Source organism: Lepidochelys kempii, chromosome 2, assembly GCF_965140265.1.
Source record: "Lepidochelys kempii isolate rLepKem1 chromosome 2, rLepKem1.hap2, whole genome shotgun sequence".
Classification (NCBI taxonomy): Eukaryota; Metazoa; Chordata; order Testudines; family Cheloniidae; genus Lepidochelys; species Lepidochelys kempii.
The window spans coordinates 790,597-809,588 of record NC_133257.1 but is presented as its reverse complement, the minus strand read 5'-3'; the positions used below and the strand labels follow the sequence as shown (position 1 = coordinate 809,588).

The 18,992-nt window shown below is 53.0% G+C and overlaps 1 protein-coding gene across 10 annotated transcripts in view; it reads left to right on the top strand.

The window, feature by feature from the left end:
* Nucleotides 1-1,875: 1,875 nt before the first annotated feature.
* NRBP2 (nuclear receptor binding protein 2) overlaps nt 1,876-18,992 on the top strand; it is a 64,066-nt gene continuing 46,949 nt past the window's right edge. For 5 of the 10 annotated variants that reach the window (XM_073329760.1, XM_073329758.1, XM_073329763.1 and 2 more), the window contains exon 1: nt 1,876-2,330. In XM_073329760.1, the coding sequence (XP_073185861.1) occupies nt 2,220-2,330 (111 nt within the window). In that variant the 5' untranslated portion in view covers nt 1,876-2,219. The remainder of the gene's footprint in view (nt 2,331-18,992) is intronic. The other 5 variants (XM_073329757.1, XM_073329756.1, XM_073329765.1 and 2 more) reach the window with 1 other exon arrangement.

The following is an 18,992-nucleotide window of genomic DNA, read 5'->3' as shown; positions in this document are numbered from 1 at the left end:
AGTGCTTGTGGATCTGAAGTAGGGATAGACTTTGTTCGTTTGCTGAATGTTTCTTACAGACTGCAGAGAGGACAAAGAGCAATCACAGTTACTAGATCCAGTAGTTCCCATTTTGCACATGTTGGTAAAGGAGAAAACTACAGGGGCTAGTTTAGCCGAACAGCCCACCTCCCGCTAGCCTGAAGCGCGCTTACTATCTGTGTGCTTCCTCCTGCCCCCCACTGAAAGTTCCTTGTGAGCTTTGATCTACTGCACTTTGAAATGGGAGCAGATCAAAGGGCCAAGGGAACTTCTAATGCAGGGACACTGGCAGTCAGTGGGTGGCAGGCTAGTCCAAGGCAGATTTACACCCCCGCCTGCTATGCAGGAAGTGCTCATATAGACAAGGCCTAAGCAAGAGAGTGAAAGTGAGCTTCCCGAGTTTCAGCTGGAGCTGCCCCAGCACAGTGCTGTATATTTAAGTGAGGAACAGCAGGATAGGCTAAGACTTTTCTGGTTAGGAATCGAGAGTGGCACTTGATCCACTAAATACATTGGCTGTCCTGCACTGGTCCAGCATAAGACTGACACTGGGGGAATGTGGCCCATTATGCAGCCAGCTCGCCATTTACCAGCTGCAAAGAGGAAAGAGGCTTCAGAGGCCATTGAGGAAAAGTGTCAGGAAGGCTTCATGCAATGCTCCTCACTGATGGTATGTTCGGTGCAATGTTCCTGGTGCGGGAGCGCACCACGAACACAAGGAGCGAGGTAGGGGCGTGCAGCAGTGACGTAGTTGCTACGGCGGCTGGGTGCGGATGGAAATTAGTCGGATTTAATTTGGTCAAGTGGAGATGCCCTGAATGACTCTTTCTGGATGGTTACAATGTAACGCTACTTTATTTCTTAAAATCCAGACCCTTACCACACAGGGACCCAAAGACACCGAGAGAGACAATGAGGGCCGCACAGGTTGTGCAGTTGTTCAGCTGCTGGCGATGGCAGAGGAACATGAATGAGTTCGGGGGAGCGGTGGGCCCTAGCGGGGCTCCCCATACCGGGCTGACCTCCTAGTTTTCAGGACAAAGAGTCCAGGGCAGGAGGGTTCGGATGGTTTTGGTTTGTATCTGTGAATAATCCGATGCAGTGAGCTGTAGCTCACAAAAGCTGATGCTCAAATAAATTGGTTCGTCTCTAAGGGGCCACAAGTCCTCCTGTTCTTTTTGCGGATACAGACTCACACGGCTGCTGATCCGAAACCAACCGTGACTGTAACTTTGGGGTTTTGTTCTTAAGATTTTGTTTCAATGAGGGTGAACAGACAGAGAAGGCGGCTCCCTAAAGGCAGCGATGCCCAGCTCACCCCACCTTGTTCCCGGCCGGCTCTTTCCAGGCAGCCTGCTTCTGGGCCCAGAGGGCATCTTTCCCAACAGAGGTGCCTCGGCTGCAAGCCAGACAGGAGAACCCCTGACATTTAAATGGATAGCTCTGCACCTTGAGCGCTGGTTCCAATACACCACCTCTCCCCTGCAAATCCCTTCCTTAACGAACAGTAAAATCCTCATTCTAGCCTTAGGGGTGGTCTGTGACTTCACGGTGGGTGCTGCCTGCCAGGGAGAGAAAGGGACACCGGATCTTTGTCCTGTTCCCTGCTGACACCGTTGGGTCCCTCCGGGGCAGGCTCTCTCCCTCCTTGGCCGGGAGTCTCCGGTACCCCGTGCCCTCCCTTGCTCTCGCCTCCGCCCGGCCCTTCGCAGACTGGGGGCCCGAGAAGACAGGAGCGCGGTGCCCACTTCCCCGCAGCCCCGGGCCTGGGGGCAGGGGCAGGGGATCCCTCACCCGCCAAGGGGCAGCGTGTGTGTTCACACGCCCAGCGCTGCTGCAGGGCAGGCCTGAGAGCAGGCGGCTGAGAGCCACACGCAGGACTCCGGGCGGCTGGGAAGGCGGCGGCTGGAGCCCAGCTCCCCGGGAAGCCGCCTGGCGCCGCGTGCGAGCGCCCCGGGGGCTCGGGCTGCGGCGGGAGGGCCCCGGGAGCCCGCGAAGGCGGCTCCGAGTCCAGCCTCCCGAGCGGTGCGGGGCCCCCGGAGGCGGCCGGGGGGCGGCCCGGGCCGGCCCCCGGGGCGTGCCAGGTACGCCCGGGCTCTGCCCTGCGCCGCCGGCCCTGGAGCCGGGGAAGCGGGACTGGGGCGCTCGGCGCTGCGGGCCGTCCGCGGGCGGGCTTGGGGAGGGAGCCGCAGCCGGGCATGTCGGGGCTGGAGGCTGCGCTGCCGGCGGAGAAGGAGGAGGAGAGCGAGGAGGAGAGCGAGGTGCTGGAGGAGAGCCCCTGCGGGCGCTGGCAGAAGCGGCGGGAGCAGGTGGGCGCGGGGGCTGCGGGGCCGGCCGGGGCGCGGGGCTGAGCCGGGAGCCGGGCTGGGGAGCGCGGGGCCCATCCCGCACCGAGCCGGGCTGGGGAGCGCGGGGCGCATCCCGCACCGAGCCGGGCTGGGGAGCGCGGGGCCCATCCCGCACCGAGCCGGGCTGGGGAGCGCGGGGCGCATCCCGCACCGAGCCGGGCTGGGGAGCGCGGGGCCCATCCCGCACCGAGCCGGGCTGGGGAGCGCGGGGCGCATCCCGCACCGAGCCGGGCTGGGGAGCGCGGGGCCCCAGCACGCGGGGTTACGGGCTGGCCCGGCTGCTGCCCCCGCTGATGGAGATGGCCGGGGCGCGGCTCCTTCCCGCTGCGCCGGGCCTCCTGCTCTGCCACTCGGCCGGGGCGCTGCGCGCTCTGCCCAGGGAGACTTGGCTCCTTCTTGCCCTCCCCCAGTCGCATGCATTCATCTAGGCCAAAGGGGCAGGTCTGGGGTCCGGGAGCGGCCGGGGGAGAATAAGCCGTCTGGTGAGGAGGGCTGGCTGTGAAAACGGGAGAGCCAGGAGGATAAGATCGTAAGAGCTGTTGTCCTGGGTCAGACCCTGGTCCATGTGGCCCAGTATCCTGCCTTTGACAGTGGCTGGTACCTAGAGCTTCAGGATGAGTGAACAGAACAGAGCAATTATGGAGTGGCCCACCCCTGTTTTCCACTCCCAGCTTCTGGCAGTCAGAGATTTAGGGACACCCAGAGCATGGTCTGCATCCCTGCCCATCCTGGCTAATGTCCATTGATGGCCCTAGCCTCCCTTAAGTTAGCCAGTTCTTTTTTGAACCAGTTATACTTTTGGCGATGACAGCATCCCCTGGGAATGAGATCCACAGGTTAGTTGTGCATTCAGCGGAAAAAATATTTCCTTTTGTTTATATTAAACCGGCTGCTTGTTAATTTCATTGAGTGACTCTTGGCTTTTGTATTTGTGAAGAGGTAAATAACTAGAGCCCTTCATGGGTCCAGAATCTGAATCTGCAACTGATCATGATCTGCAAAAATGGTCCGCGGATATAAAGCGGATATTTGCGGATTTGCAGGCCTCTGTAAACAACCCTTCTCCCACATCATTCACCAGTTTGTAGACTTCTGTCATATTCCCCTGAGTTGTCTCTCCTCTAAGATGAACAGCCCTAATCTTTTTAGTCTCTCCTCATGTGGAAGTTGTTCCATGACCTTGATCATCTTTGTTGCCCTTCGCTGAACCTTTTCCAGCTCCACTATATCCTTTTTGAGATGGGGTGACCCGACATACCATGTGGTGATTCATGTGGACACACCATGACTTTATACAGTGGCATTATATTTGTTCTCATTTTTATCCCTTTTTAATAGTTCCTGATATACAGTTAGCCTTTCTGACTGCTTCTGCACACGCAGTGGAAGTTTTCAGAGAACTCTAAACTGTGATACCAAGATCTCTTCCTTGAGTGGTAACGCCTAATTCAGACCCCATCATTTTATATGTATAGTTGGGATTATGTTTTCCAAAGTGCATTACGTTGTATTTATCAACATTGAATTTCATCTGCCATTTTCAAGTATCAGAGCGGTAGCCGTGTTAGTCGGCATCTGTAAAAGCGGCAAAGAGTCCTGTGGCACCTTCTAAACTAACAGACATATTGGAGCATAAGCTTTCGTGGGTGAATACCCACTTCATCGGATGTGTGTAGTGGAAATTTCCAGAGGCAGGTATAAATATGCAAGCAAGAATCAGGCTAGGGATAACTAGCAGTGGACGTGTTATTCCTTGACTTTAGCAAAGCTTTTGACACGGTCTCCCACAGTATTCTTGGCAGTAAGTTAAAGAAGTATGAGCTGGATGAATGGACTATAGTGGATAGAAAGCTGGCTAGATTGTCGAGCTCAACGGGTAGTGATCAATGGCTCCATGTCTAGTTGGCAGCCGGTATCAAGTGGAGTGCCCCAAGGGTCGGTCCTGGGGCCGGTTTTGTTCAATATCTTCATAAATAATCTGGAGGATGGTGTGGATTGAACTCTCAGCAAATTTGCGGATGATACTAAACTGGGAGGAGTGGTAGATACGCTGGAGGGCAGGGATAGGATACAGAGGGACCTAGACAAATTGGAGGATTGGGCCAAAAGAAATCTGATGAGGTTCAATAAGGATAAGTGCAGGGTCCTGCACGTAGGACGGAAGAACCCAATGCACAGCTACAGACTAGGGACCGAATGGCTAGGCAGCAGTTCTGCGGAAAAGGACCTAGGAGTGACAGTGGACGAGAAGCTGGATATGAGCCAGCAGTGTGCCCTTGTTGCCAAGAAGGCCAATGGCATTTTGGGATGTATAAGTAGGGGCATAGCGAGCAGATCGAGGGACGTGATCGTCCCCCTCTATTTGACATTGGTGAGGCCTCATCTGGAGTACTGTGTCCAGTTTTGGGCCCCACACTACAAGAAGGATGTGGATAAATTGGAGAGAGTCCAGCGAAGGGCAACAAAAATGATTAGGGGTCTGGAACACATGACTTATGAGGAGAGGCTGAGGGAGCTGGGATTGTTTAGCCTGCAGAAGAGAAGAATGAGGGGGGATTTGATAGCTGCTTTCAACTACCTGAGAGGTAGTTCCAGAGAGGATGGTTCTAGACTGTTCTCAGTGGTGGAAGAGGACAGGACAAGGAGTAATGGTCTCAAGTTGCAGTGGGGGAGGTTCAGTTTGGATATTAGGAAAAACTTTTTCACTAGGAGGGTGGTGAAACACTGGAGTGGGTTACCTAGGGAGGTGGTGGAATCTCCTTCCTTAGAGGTTTTTAAGTTCAGGCCTGACAAAGCTTTGGCTGGGATGATTTAATTGGGTATGGGTCCTGCTTTTGAGCAGGGGGTTGGACTAGATGACCTTCTGGGGTCCCTTCCAACCCTGAGATTCTATGATTCTATGACTATGTTGAAAAGCACTGGTCCCAGTACAGATTCTTGGGGGACCCACCTGTTCCCCTCTCTCCATTGTGAAAACTGATAATTTATTCCTACTCATTGTTTCCTATCTTCCAACCAGTTCCTGATCCATGAAAGGACCTTCCCTCTTATCCCATGACAGCTTACTTTGCTTAAGAGCCTTTGGTGAGGGACCTTGTCAAAGATTTTCTGAAAATCCAAGTAGACTGTATAAGCTGAATCCCTCTTATTCACATGCTTGTTGACTCCTTCAAAGAATTCTAGGAGATTGGTGAGGCATGATTTCCCTTTCCAAAAGCCATGTCGACTTTTCCCCTATAAATCATGTTTATCTATGTGTCTGATAATTCTGGTCTTTATTATAGTTTCTACCAATTTGCCCAGAACTGACATTAGGCTTACTAGCCTGTAATTGCCAGGATCGCGTTTGGAGCCCTTTTGAAAAATTGGTGTCACAGTAGCTACCTTCCAGTCATCTGGTACTGAGGCTGTTTCCAGTGATTTGTAACATACCACAGTTAGAAGTTCTGCAATTTCATATCTGAGTTCCTTTGGAACTCTTGGGTGAATCCCATCTGGTCCTGGTCACTTATTACTGTTTAGTTTATCAAGTTGTTTCAAAACCTCTTCTAGTGAGACAGCAATTTGGGACAGTACTTCAGATCGGTCACCGAAAAAGAATGGCTCAGATGTGGGTATCAATGCAAAGAGTTCAGGTAGCTGCCCTACAATGGCCTTAACTTCCTTGAGTGCCCCCTTGCCACCTTTCTCGTCCAATGGCCCCACTGGCTGTTTGGCAGGCTTCCTGCTTCTGATGGACTTAAATACAATTTTTTTTACTATTGTTATCTTTAGCAAGTTGCTTTTCAAATTCTTTTTTAGCCTACCTTATACTTTTACATTTTACTTACCGGAGATTCTGCTCCTTTCTATTTTCGTCATTAGGATTTGACTTCCAAATTTTAAGGCATGCCTATTTGCCTCTAACAGCCTCCATTACTCCGCCGTTTAGCCGTGGTGGCATTTTTGGTCCTCTTTTTTTGATTTGGGATGTACGTTTAGTCTGAGCCTCTATGAGGTGTTTTTAAGCGGTCTCCAGGCAGTTTGCAGGCATTGTACCTTTGACTGCTCTTGTTAATTACTGTCTAACTAGCATCCTCGTTCTTGAGTTAATTCCTCTTTTTAAAGTTAAATGTTATTGTGGTGAGTTTTTTTGGTATCCCCCCACCAAAAAAGATGCCAGATTTAATTAATTATGGTCACTATTACTGAGCAGTTCAGCTGTAGTTATCTCTTGGCTCAGATCCTGTGCTTCATTTAGGATTAAACCAAGAATTGCCTCTTTTTCTTGTGGGCTCCAGGACTTGCTGCTCCAAGAAGCAGCCATGAATGGTGTCTAGAAATTGTATGTCTGCCTTGTGCTCTGAGGTGCCATGTACCCAGTCAATAGGAGGGTAGTTGAAATCCCCCATTATTATTGCATTGGCTGGTTTAGTAGTCACAGAATCATGGAACCATAGGGTCAGAAGGGACTACCAGGGTCATCTGTTCTAACCCCTGCCAAGATGCAGGATTAGTCTCTGGAATCTCCCTTATATTTCACAATCACTGTCATGATCCTGGGCAGGTGGTCAGTAGCATATTCCCACTGCTGTACTCTTATTATTCAAGCATGGACTTTCTGTCCATAGAGATTCTATGGTACAGGATGGGAATATAAGAACGGCCATAGTGGGTCAGACAAGTGGTCCACCTAGCCCAGTATCCTGTCTGCCGACAGTGGCCAATGCCAGGTGCCCTAGAGGAAGTGAACAGAACAGGGCAATTATCAAGCGAGCCAACCCCTCTATCATATCCCCCTGTTAGTTGTCTCTTTTAATTTCTCCTCATATGGAAGCACTGGAATGGGTTTCCTAGGGAGGTGGTGGAATCTCCATCCTTAGAGGATTTTAAGGCCCTGCTTGACAAAGCCCTGGCTGGGATGATTTAGTTGGGGTTTGGTCCTGCTTTGAGCAGGGGGTTGGACTAGATACCTCCTGAGGTCCCTTCCAACCCTGATATTCTATGAAGCTGTTCCATACCCTAATCATTGTTGTTGCCATTATTTATACCTGTTCCAATTCTAATCTTTTTTTTTTTTTTTTGAGATGTGGCAACCAGAACAGCATACAGTATTCAAGGTGTGGGCGTACCATGGATTGATATAGTGGCATTACGATATGTTCTGTCTTATTATCCATTCCTTTCCTAATGGTTCCTAACATTCTCTTAGCTTTTTTTTTTTTTGACTGCCATGGCACACTGAGTAGGTGTTTCCAGAGAACTCCTCACAAGGGAGCGTCTGCTTTCATGGCCCCTTACGTAAGGGTTTCAGTGTAGTGAAGGAGGCGTGTTTGTGCAGAGGCAAATGGCACTGGAGTGCGGGACAAGGGAAGCTTTCCCTAACAGTGGTGGGGGAAGGGGGCATGTATAAAGCCTGTTGTTTGGCACAGGAGTTGGATGAAAGGGAGCATAAGGGGTTAATAGAGGGGCCTGAACACGCTCAGCACCGACGACGCCAAAGGAGTGCGTGTGAGCAGGTGTGCCCAGCGACTGACTCCAACATCGTGCCTGCAAACGGAATGCAAAATGGCAGCTCCCCCCTGAAAGTGGTGCCCCTCCCTTACGCAGGCCCGTAAGCCAGTGCTCACCCCAAAGCGAGGTAGCTGTTCTGCGGGTTCCGTGAGATGCCCTAATAGCACCTGGGGTTTCCTTGACCCTGGCCACCCTCTGATCTGCTCGCCTGGCTTCCAGAGTCCCCTCCCTCAGTACCTGCGGCTGGCCCTGTGATCTCTCCTGTCCAGCCCAGCTGGCTCCAGCTCCGATAAGGGGGCTGCAGGGGGTGTTTGCCTTGTGCTCTGCGTAGTCATGCCGCAGGACCTTGGCTGGCGTTATCAGTCCCTGAGAGGGGTGTTCATCCCGAGGCCGGGCAGACATGGGCAGATTATCTCAGACTTTGCTGCTTTTGCTAGTGTGGGTGCTGCTCTCCGAGGGGAGCGGTGGAGCAGTAGTACGCTCTAGCCAGCATGGCCTTTTAATCAGCACGTTGGCAAAGTCTGTTTCGGGCAGGTCTGTGTACCGGGGCAGACAGACTGAGCCTGCTGCTGTCTGTCTGTCTGTTAATGCAGCAGACTCTGCCAGGGTGTGAAACACAGGCTTTGGTACCAAAGTGAGGACAGAATGAATCCAGGTTCATTCCCAGCTTCCCAGGGCATGGTCCTAGGGGCGCTGTTCCCTGGGCACTGGGCCTACCTCACCCTGGGCACCATAGGAGCCTGCTCTCCCCAGCTGGGCACTGTTGCAAGGACTTTGACCCTCCCCTAGGCACCGTCCTGGAGCCCTGCCCCTCTCCCAGGCACTGAGCCCTGCCCTGGTTCTTCCCCAGTTTCTCTGCAGGCTTTACCTCCCTGCTGTGCGCTGTTCAGACTGCCCCTGATCGCGGGGCTGGCTGGCAGCTCCTGCGGGAGCCACAGGTGCCCACATAAACCACACCTGGGATTAAAACTATGATTTTCCCTCAGACGAAAACACCTCGCATTCCAGCAAAGCAGGAAAGCGCCCACCATCCTGGGTCTGGCCAGCCCCAGGCTCCCTGCACGGCCCCTCTCAAAGGAGAGGATAAGGATCTGCCTGGTCTATCTCCTCAGCCCCGGGGTCAGGGCAGAAACACAGGCGCCAAGTTTTCAAACTGCTGGGGGGTGCTCGACCCCTGGCTCTGCCCCAAGGCCCCACCCCGCCTCTTCCTGCCCCCTCCCCCGAGGGCGCCATGTCCTCCCTTCTCCCCCCTCCCCCCCAGCTTCCTGCATGCCATGAAACAGCTGATCGTGGCGGGTGGGCGGCACGGGGAGGGACGGGGAGGCACTGATCCGCAGGGCCCGCTGGCGGGTAGGAGGCGCTGGGGGTAGCTGATGAGGGGGGATAGCTCAGTGGTTTGAGCATTGGCCTGCTAAACCCAGGGTTGCGAGTTCAATCCTTGAGGGGGCCATTTAGGGATCTGGGGCAAAAACTGGGGATTGGTCCTGCTTTGAGCAGGGGGCTGAACTAGATGCCTCCTGAGGTCCCTGCCCACCCTGGTCGTCTCTGGCTCTGTGACTGCCAGTGGGTGCTCCAGACCCACCATTTTTTCCCCATGGGTGCTTCAGCCCCAGAGCACCCATGGAGATGGTGCCTATGGGCAGAAGCGTTCCCAGCAGTGTATCCTTCAGGCTCTGGCAGGGCTCCCCACAGTCGTCCTACCCCTGTGTGTCAGCCTCACTAATCCCCCAGGTCCCCTCTGGTTTGCCAAATACCATTAGCGCTTAACCTCTTGGGCCAATCTTTGTTGCTGTCCTTCCCAGAGCCAGGTCAGGAGGTCCTCACCTCTGGTGCCTGGTGCCCAGGCCTGCGTCCTGTATCCTGGGTGCCTCGCCAGCATGGGTTTCAGCACAGGCTCCCCAGCTGTAGCGTGCCGGGGAAGCTCTCAGCCACCCTAACTCCTGTCAGCAGAGTTCTGAGCTGGGGGGAAGCCAGGAGTCCTGCAGGGCAGCAGCAGGAAAAGGGGAGATGGGACCCTGTGGAAGAAGGGGCCTGCGACACTGGGGTGTGATCGGGATGTTTGGAGCCTGGCTGACACAGCCAGGGAAAGTTAGAGCGTAAGGGACAGGCTCAAAGGGGCTCCATGCCACACAAGACGTGGTCGGCTCTAGGCAGCCAAAGTCCAGTTTTATCTTTGAAAACTCGTGACGAACAGGGGAAGTCCCAGATGACTGGAAAAAGGCTAATGTAGTGCCAATCTTTAAAAAAGGGAAGAAGGAGGATCCTGGGAACTACAGGCCAGTCAGCCTCACCTCAGTCCCTGGAAAAATCATGGAGCAGGTCCTCAAGGAATCAATCCTGAAGCACTTACATGAGAGGAAAGTGATCAGGAACAGCCAGCATGGATTCACCAAGGGAAGGTCATGCCTGACTAATCTAATCGCCTTCTATGATGAGATTACTGGTTCTGTGGATGAAGGGAAAGCAGTGGATGTATTGTTTCTTGACTTTAGCAAAGCTTTTGACACGGTCTCCCACAGTATTCTTGTCAGCAAGTTAAAGAAGTACGGGCTGGATGAATGCACTATAAGGTGGGTAGAAAGTTGGCTAGATTGTCAGGCTCAACGGGTAGTGATCAATGGCTCCATGTCTAGTTGGCAGCCAGTATCAAGTGGAGTGCCCCAAGGGTCAGTCCTGGGGCCGCTTTTGTTCAATATCTTCATAAATGATCTGGAGGATGGTGTGGATTGCACTCTCAGCAAATTTGCGGATGATACTAAACTGGGAGGAGTGGTAGATACGCTGGAGGGCAGGGATAGGATACAGAGGGACCTAGACAAATTGGAGGATTGGGCCAAAAGAAATCTGATGGAGGTTCAATAAGGATAAGTGCAGGGTCCTGCACTTAAGACGGAAGAACCCAATGCACAGCTACAGACTAGGGACCAAATGGCTAGGCAGCAGTTCTGCGGAAAAGGACCTAGGGGTGACAGTGGACGAGAAGCTGGATATGAGTCAGCAGTGTGCCCTTGTTGCCAAGAAGGCCAATGGCATTTTGGGATGTATAAGTAGGGGCATAGCGAGCAGATCGAGGGACGTGATCGTTCCCCTCTATTCGACATTGGTGAGGCCTCATCTGGAGTACTGTGTCCAGTTTTGGGCCCCACACTACAAGAAGGATGTGGATAAATTGGAGAGAGTCCAGCGAAGGGCAACAAAAATGATTAGGGGTCTGGAACACATGACTTATGAGGAGAGGCTGAGGGAGCTGGGATTGTTTAGCCTGCAGAAGAGAAGAATGAGGGGGGATTTGATAGCTGCTTTCAACTACCTGAAAGGGGGTTCCAAAGAGGATGGCTCTAGACTGTTTTCAATGGTAGCAGATGACAGAACGAGGAGGAATGGTCTCAAGTTGCAGTGGGGGAGGTTTAGATTGGATATTAGGAAAAACTTTTTCACTAAGAGGGTGGTGAAACACTGGAATGCGTTACCTAGGGAGGTGGTAGAATCTCCTTCCTTAGAGGTTTTTAAGGTCAGGCTTGACAAAGCCCTGGCTGGGATGATTTAACTGGGAATTGGTCCTGCTTCGAGCAGGGGGTTGGACTAGGTGACCTTCTGGGGTCCCTTCCAACCCTGATATTCTATGATTCTATGACATCCCAAGGTGGGATCATCCTTCCCCACCAGGGGATTTGGTAGGGTGGTTAGACAGCAACTGTGAAAAAACGGGACAGGGGATGGGGGGTAATAGGCTCCTATACAAGAAAAAGTCCCAAAAAACAGGACTGTCCCTTTAAAAATGGGACATCTGGTCACCCTAGGATTTGGCCCTTGGCAGGCTCCTCGCTTGGGCCTGGCTCTATGGTGGGAGCTGGGATTCTGACGGTGCTTAGCTGGGCCCAGACCCTGTTTAACCACATCTCCCAACACCCATCCCAGAGCTGTCTCCACAATGCCAGATCCCTCGCAGTGCCCCCGGAGCCACCCCAGTTGCCTCTGCTGGGGGCTCCCTGGCCAGTCCTTGTCCCAAAGCCGGGGCTGCTGTGCTGTACTGCACTGCACGGGGAACATTTCCCCTCACACCACCTCCACTTCATGGGTCCTTACCAGCAGGCGAAAGGGAGGAGAGCAGGCAAATCCATGCCCCCTGTGTTTCACCAGTAAGGGAGAGAGTGAGGCGCAGTCCCCTTCTCCAGCAGCCACCAGGCAATAGAGAGGTCTCCTGCGGCAGCTGGGGGCACAGGGAGAAAGGATATAAAGAGGGAAGGTCCCAGCCCTCCCACTCTGCACCAAGGGGAAGGATGGAGGTGAGCAGTGGGGTTATCACTGGGAGCTGCCCCAGCCCCACTGGAAGATGGCTCCTCTTTCCCATCAGCCTCTGGATGTTACTTTCCCATCTGGAAATTGAGGGGTTTGGGGGCTCCCCAAAACTGGATAGTGAGGGACTCTGCCCCCCTGCTCCGGATTGATAGCCTGGAGCTGAGCTTTAGGGTGGGGGTGTTTCCTCAGAGCCGGACAGATACGCACTTCTCCCTGCCCCAAGAGGGAAGGCCTTCGGGGGTACGTCTGCACTGCAGTTAGACACCCACGGCTGGCCCGTGCCTGCTAGCTCAGGCGAAGGGGCTGTTTCATTGCAGTGTAGCTGTTCAGACTCGGGCTGGAGGCCAGGCTCAAAGACCCTTTGAGGGGGAGTGTTCCAGGATCGGGCTGCAGCCCAAACCCGCTACACTGCAGTTCAACTGAGCCTGAACCCCGGGAGCCAGAGCCAACGGGGGTCTAACTGCAGCATAGGCCCACCCTGCTCCCTCTCTCGGACTCTCCTGCTCTCCAGCGTCTCTGTCCCACTGGAGTTTGGGTGCTTGGTGTTTGGGATGCGTTGCTGAAGGTTGAATCCCATCCTGTTATTTCCTGGCCTTGGCTCTAACCCTGCTATTTCGGTGGCCTCACTGGATTCGCTGCTCCTCCCAGTTCTGTACTGCCTGTGTGTGAATGTCACCAACAGGCTGTTTACCCCTCTTCTTCCTGATCATTAGTGGAGATGTTAAATCACAACAGAGCTAACTCCGATCCCTGCTGGTCCCCATTAGACACCTCCCCTCAGCTCAATACCGTGCTGGTTTTTTGCCTACAGACAGCCCCCCAACCTGAAGCAAATACTCACCAGCAACCACACAACAGAACCACTAACCCAGGAACCTATCCTTGCAACAAAGCCCGTTGCCAACTGTGTCCACATATCTATTCAGGGGACACCATCACTGGACCTAATAACATCAGCCACACTATCAGAGGCTCGTTCACCTGCACATCCACCAATGTGATATATGCCATCATGTGCCAGCAATGCCTCTCTGCCATGTACATTGGCCAAACTGGACAGTCTCTACGTAAAAGAATAAATGGACCCAAATCAGACGTCAGACATTCAAAAACCAGTCGGAGAACACTTCAATCTCTCTGGTCACTCAATTTCTGATCTGAAAGTGACTATTCTTCAACAAAAAAACTTTGAAAACAGACTCCAACAAGAGACTGCTGAATTGGAATTAATTTGCAAATTGGGTACAGTTAACTTAGGCTTGAATAGAGACTGGGAGTGGTTGAGTCATTATACAAAGTGAAACTATTTCCCCTTGTTTATTCCTCCCCCTCCTCCTCCCCCCACTGTTCCTCAGAGGTTCTTGTTAACTCCTGGAAATGTGCTGGAAACGGCCCACCTTGATTATCACTTCAAAAGGTTTTCTCTCCTCCCACCCCACTCTCCTGCTGATAATAGCTCATCTTAAGTGATCACATCTGAGGAAGTGAGCTGTAGCTCACGAAAGCTTATGCTCTAATAAATTGGTTAGTCTCTAAGGTGCCACAAGTACCCCTTTTCTTTTTGAGAATACAGACTAACACGGCTGTTACTCTGAAACCTCTCCTTACAATGTGTATGATAAACACCCATTTTTTCATGGTCTCTGTGTGTATATAAATCTCCTCACTGTATTTTCCACTTTATGCATGTGATGAAGTGGGCTGTAGCTCACGAAAGCTCATGCTCAAATAAATTGGTTAGTCTCTAAGGTGCCACAAGTACTCCTTTTCTTTATGCTGGTTTTTATTACCCTTTATTTGGGACCTTGCACTTGCATGACCATGCTGTATCCAAGCCAATCTGAATTATTGCTGAGAATGTTTTCATGAGATGCAGGATCAAATGCGTCACTGAAATCAAAATATTTTCCTTCTTGTGTTGTCTCTTCGCCTGCTGACTGTGTAATGTGACCACACAGAGCAGGCCAGCCTGGCTAATATTGCTGCTTGTTTCTGCTTTCTCAATGGCCATTACAGATTTGGTCTGTTGCTTTGCTAGGGGGTGGAGGTAGCCGTACCGTGTGGTAATTACCAAGATCAATCTCAATCTTTTTAAACAGTCTCTAGCTAGCCTGTGGAACTCTATGCCTCAAGGTATAATTGTGACCCAGAGCTGGGCAGGATTCAGAAAAGGATTATTCCATAACTGCCCACTTCAGAGTTATTTTCATCTTCCTTTGAAGCAGCTGGAACTGTTGGTTGCCGGGGCAGGCGCAGGTTGGGAATTACCTCAGCATATGACCTAGTGTGGCAGTCCCCGTATGCTTTTTTTTTTTGGAAAATGGGTGCCTCATTTGCTCATTTACACCTTGGTAATGTGTAGTGTTGACGGGACTTTACCATGCTGCATGCCTAGGCTGATGAGGCCTCAGAAGTGTCTCCTGAAACAGTTTGAGGTCAAGGTCCCGTATGTCATAGCAACAGGCTGCTCAGGGAGGCATCTGGAGGGATTAATTCCATCTTCTCCTGGTTGATGGATTAGCTTTCTCCCTTGGGCTCCAGCGTGGAATGTCTGTGAAACCCCCTTTTCCTCCATGCTACTCCGGAGGGCATGCTGGGCCCTCTAGAGTCCCTCCCCTGGAGGCTGTTTCTAGGATTTGGCAGTGGCTGCCCTATCTCTGGGCTGTGCAGCCTCACAGAGAGGCACCTAGGTCCTGGGGTTATTGCAGAGCCATTGATAGAAGCGGAGCTCACTGCAGAGGGGTGGAGCAAGTCCTGGCAGCACGGCCAGAGGGGGAGGCAGGAGACAGCTGTCAAGGAGCATCACATCCATGGGCTGAGGCAGGAGCTGGGGGTTATCGCAGAGACCAGGCTGCTTCTGGGCTCATGTGACAGTACAGAGAACTGCCTCTTGTCTCGCCTAAGATTGGGGTGGAGTTGCTCTGTAGGCTTATCAGAGCCACCATGCTCTCAGGCTTGCCTGGGGGCTTTCCAGCACTCCCTCTCTCCCAGCTCAGCACCCGCTTTGGGGCCACAGTGGGTCTTTGGCCCCCTTCTCCAGCCCTGCTCCTCCCTGCCCTGCCTGGGGACACACAGGTTCAGGGTCAAACTCTCCCAAACTTTTGATCTACCTTCCCACTCCTCATTCACACTTCCTCGCTTTCCCTCAAAGCTGTTCACGGTATCTCCAAGGCCCGTTAATACCCTGTACTCCTGTTGTCTCCCCCAACATCCACAAGAGGCTGACCCTGCAGCAGCCAGGTTACTGACAGACCCTTTCCCCCACGGTCATGTGCCTTCAGGTCTTGCCTTTCCCAGGCTGTAATGCTTCTATGCTGATGTTATGCTGGGCTCCTTTCGTGGTGTACTGAAAATGGTGTTAAAATTGTAGGCCGTCACTTTAAATTTTAGTGGCTTTTCCTGGCCCTGCCTGCAGGCTAGGGGACTCAGATCAGAGGTGGTGAAGAAGGCTTTGGGATCATTCCCTGGCCCCATCTTCGTCAGTTTCACTAGCACAGATAGGAGTGTGGGTCCCTGGCTTATGGTCCTGGCCTCTAGGTCTCTGGTTGCCTGGATGGCTCACAGCTGCACTCAGCTGAAGCTGCTGCAGAATAGCCGAGGGTTGCAATAGTGAGAGCCACAGGGGTGCGGCTGGGAGCACTACGGGGAATGGGCAGGATGCCCTGTCTAGGGAAAGGCGGCAGGGGTGCTCTACATCATCAGCACCTCCCCTGACTCATTCGAGGTGCCACGTTCATTCATACATTTGAACCTGGGATGAATAAACACAGAGCAAGCGACTCCCAGAAAATGGGGACGATGCCGGGAAGTAACAAAGGGAGATGGATGGAGGTGGTGAGGAGCTGTTCAACAGGAGCCATGCAGACTCGTACCAGGCAGCTCCCACTCCCAGTATTGCCCTCTCCTCCCGCACCCCCCCACACACCGTCCCGGCCAGCACAGCTTGAGCAGCTTTGGGGATCCTAACAGAGGCTGTTTGCAACCAGCAAACAGGCACAAACTAAATATGGGCCTGGCTCTGCCTGCATCCTAACAGGCAGCCCTCCCTCAGCGACGGGGCCCGTCACACCGGGGCTGGCTCTGCCCTCGTCCCCGCCAGCTGCCCTCCCTCAGCGACAGGGCCCGTCACACCAGGGCTGGCTCTGCCCTCGTCCCGGCCAGCCGCCCTCCCTAATAGGGAGGCCATTTGTCTGGTTATAAACTGGACAGCCTGCCTTTTGGGAGGTTTCTCCCTTGTCTGGTCCTGAGACAGAAGCAGACATGGTGTTATGTAGTGTTGGATGGAGCGTGAGATCACGCCGGTGGGGACAGAGCGGCGTGATCTCCGAAATGGTGCCCTCTGTGCACCTCGCCCGCATGCTGTATGTGAGGTCACACTGAGAGGGGCAGAGTCACGCCAATTCCAGAAGTCCCAGAACCAGCATTCCGGGAACATACAAGTGGCCACCCTACTCCCTGGATGACGACTGCACCTGTCACGGGGGAGGGGGGGTGGTTAGAGTAATCCAACAGAAAAAGGAAAAATACCTCCAGGGCCTTGACTCTGCAGTCTCACGCAGAGCAAGGGCCGTGGGAGTGGGTGGAGGTCCTCATCACTTTTGTGTCCAAACTACCAAGGCAGGGCAGGTCTACACAATGGCAGGGATTGAGGCTGTGAGATTTAGTGGGTCTAGTGCAGATCGCTCTCCAGTCGACCCCTGTACTCTACCCCCGATGAGAAGAGTAAGGTAAGACGACTCTCCCGTTGCCCCCCGCAGTAACTCGACCTAAGGTACGACGACTCCAGCTACGTAATTCATGCAGCTGGAGCTGCATAGCGTAGGTTGACTTACGCGGTAGCGTAGACATAGCCTGAGTCCAGCGTTCCAAAAAGAAAAATAAAGAAAAGCAGGTCCCTTCATTTCCTCAGAGAGCTTGGCTGGCTGGTGTTCTCAAGCCACTTCCCCAGGAGGCAGCCCCTGGTCCCTGGGGCCAGGGAGCTCCAAATTAGCTGGTGTTCTCAAGCCACTTCCCCAGGAGGCAGCCCCTGGTCCCTGGGGCCAGGGAGCTCCAAATTAGCTGTTTGCTCCTGAAGGCCTCCCAGCTTGAGCTGAGATCCCCCTTCTGAGGACCTGCCCTTCTCCAGCATTGACAAGCCTTGCAGTTGCAGTGGGTCAGGGCTGGCTGAGCCCACAGGAGCTCTTAAACCCCTTTTTGACTCGAGGGAGTTGCTCAGCATTAGAGGCTCACACCTGAATGCAAGTTCCCAACCAGGATCTTTCCAGAGCTGTAAACAAGGGGACTCTCCCGCCACCTCCTGCTCTGGAATGTGAAGCCTATTAATCTGGCTGCATCTCTAATTCCAGATAAAAATGCATATTAGCAGAACAGTGAACTTACAAAGTGAGGCCCTGAAATGTTGGGAAATGAGATTAAAAAGATGACCATTGTAACCTTCTTTCTGCGCCATGACGCAGTATTTAAATTACAGACCGATTTTTTCCCCCTTCATGGTCACAGACTGAGTGTTTCTGGGAGCAGGGCACAGGGCGGGCTGTGCTCCTGGAAGGAGACAGCTGTTCAATATTTTGTTTTATCCTTACTCTGTGTGTAGCTCCCCGGCTGCTTCCACTCTACGCAGCACTGGTGAGAGGCCTCAGCTGCAGTACTGTGTCCGTTCTGGGCACTCACTTCTTTCCCAAAGTGTGACAAATTGGAGAAGTCCAAAGGAGATCAACAAAAATGACCAAAGGTCTAGAAAACATGACCTATGATGCCATTAATGAGGCTGCTATATAAGAGCAGCTCTAGCCTCCATCCCTGTGGGCACCCCTTGACACCTCCCACAGAGCCAGTATTGCTGTGTACCCAGGCCCCTTGTTTACAGCCTTGTATCCAGTTCTCCGTCCGATGGCGTTGCTTGTCTCTAGGCCATTTAGAATTAATTTTCCAGTTAAGATATTGTGAGTCACTTTACTGAGCCCCAGGTCCAGCTCCCTCAGCCAAGCTTTGTCACAGTATTCCCCAGAGCTAAAGCTGAAGCCTGTGGGAGCTGGAAATGCTCCGTGCTGCTGACAATAACAAATCCCTGGCTCTGCCAATGTTCACTCGGATCATTGAGGTGAGCCCCAGAGTGACAGGCCCCGTCACTGAGGGAGGGTGGCTGACTGGCTGGGATGAGGGCAGCAACAGCCCCACCGTGACAGACCCCATCGCTGAGTGAGGGTGGCTGGCTGGGACGAGGGCAGATCCAGCCCTGGTGCGACAGGTCCCGTCGCCGAAGGAGGGCGGCTGGCTGGGACGAGGGCAGAGCCAGCCCCACAGTGACAGACCCCGTCGCAGGGGGAGAGTGGCTGGCTGGGATGAGGGCACAGCCAGCCCTGATGTGACAGGCCCCATAGAATATCAGGGTTGGAAGGGACCTCAGGTCATTTAGTCCAACCCCCTGCTCACAGCAGGACCAATCCCCAATTAAATCATCCCAGCCAGGGCTTTATCAAGCCTGACCTCAAAAACTTCTAAGGAAGGAGATTCCACCACCTCCCTAGGCAACGCATTCCAGTGTTTCACCACCCTCCTAGTGAAAAAGTTTTTCCTAATATCCAGCCTAAACTTCCCCCACTGCAACTTGAGACCATTACTCCTCGTTCTGTCATCTGCTACCATTGAGAACAGTCTAGAGCCATCCTCTGTGGAACCCCCTTTCAGGTAGTTGAAAGCAGCTATCAAATCCCCCCTCATTCTTCTCTTCCGTAGACTAAACAATCCCAGTTCCCTCAGCCTCTCCTCATAACTCATGTGTTCCAATCCCCTAATCATTTTTGTTGCCCTCCACTGGACTCTCTCCAATCC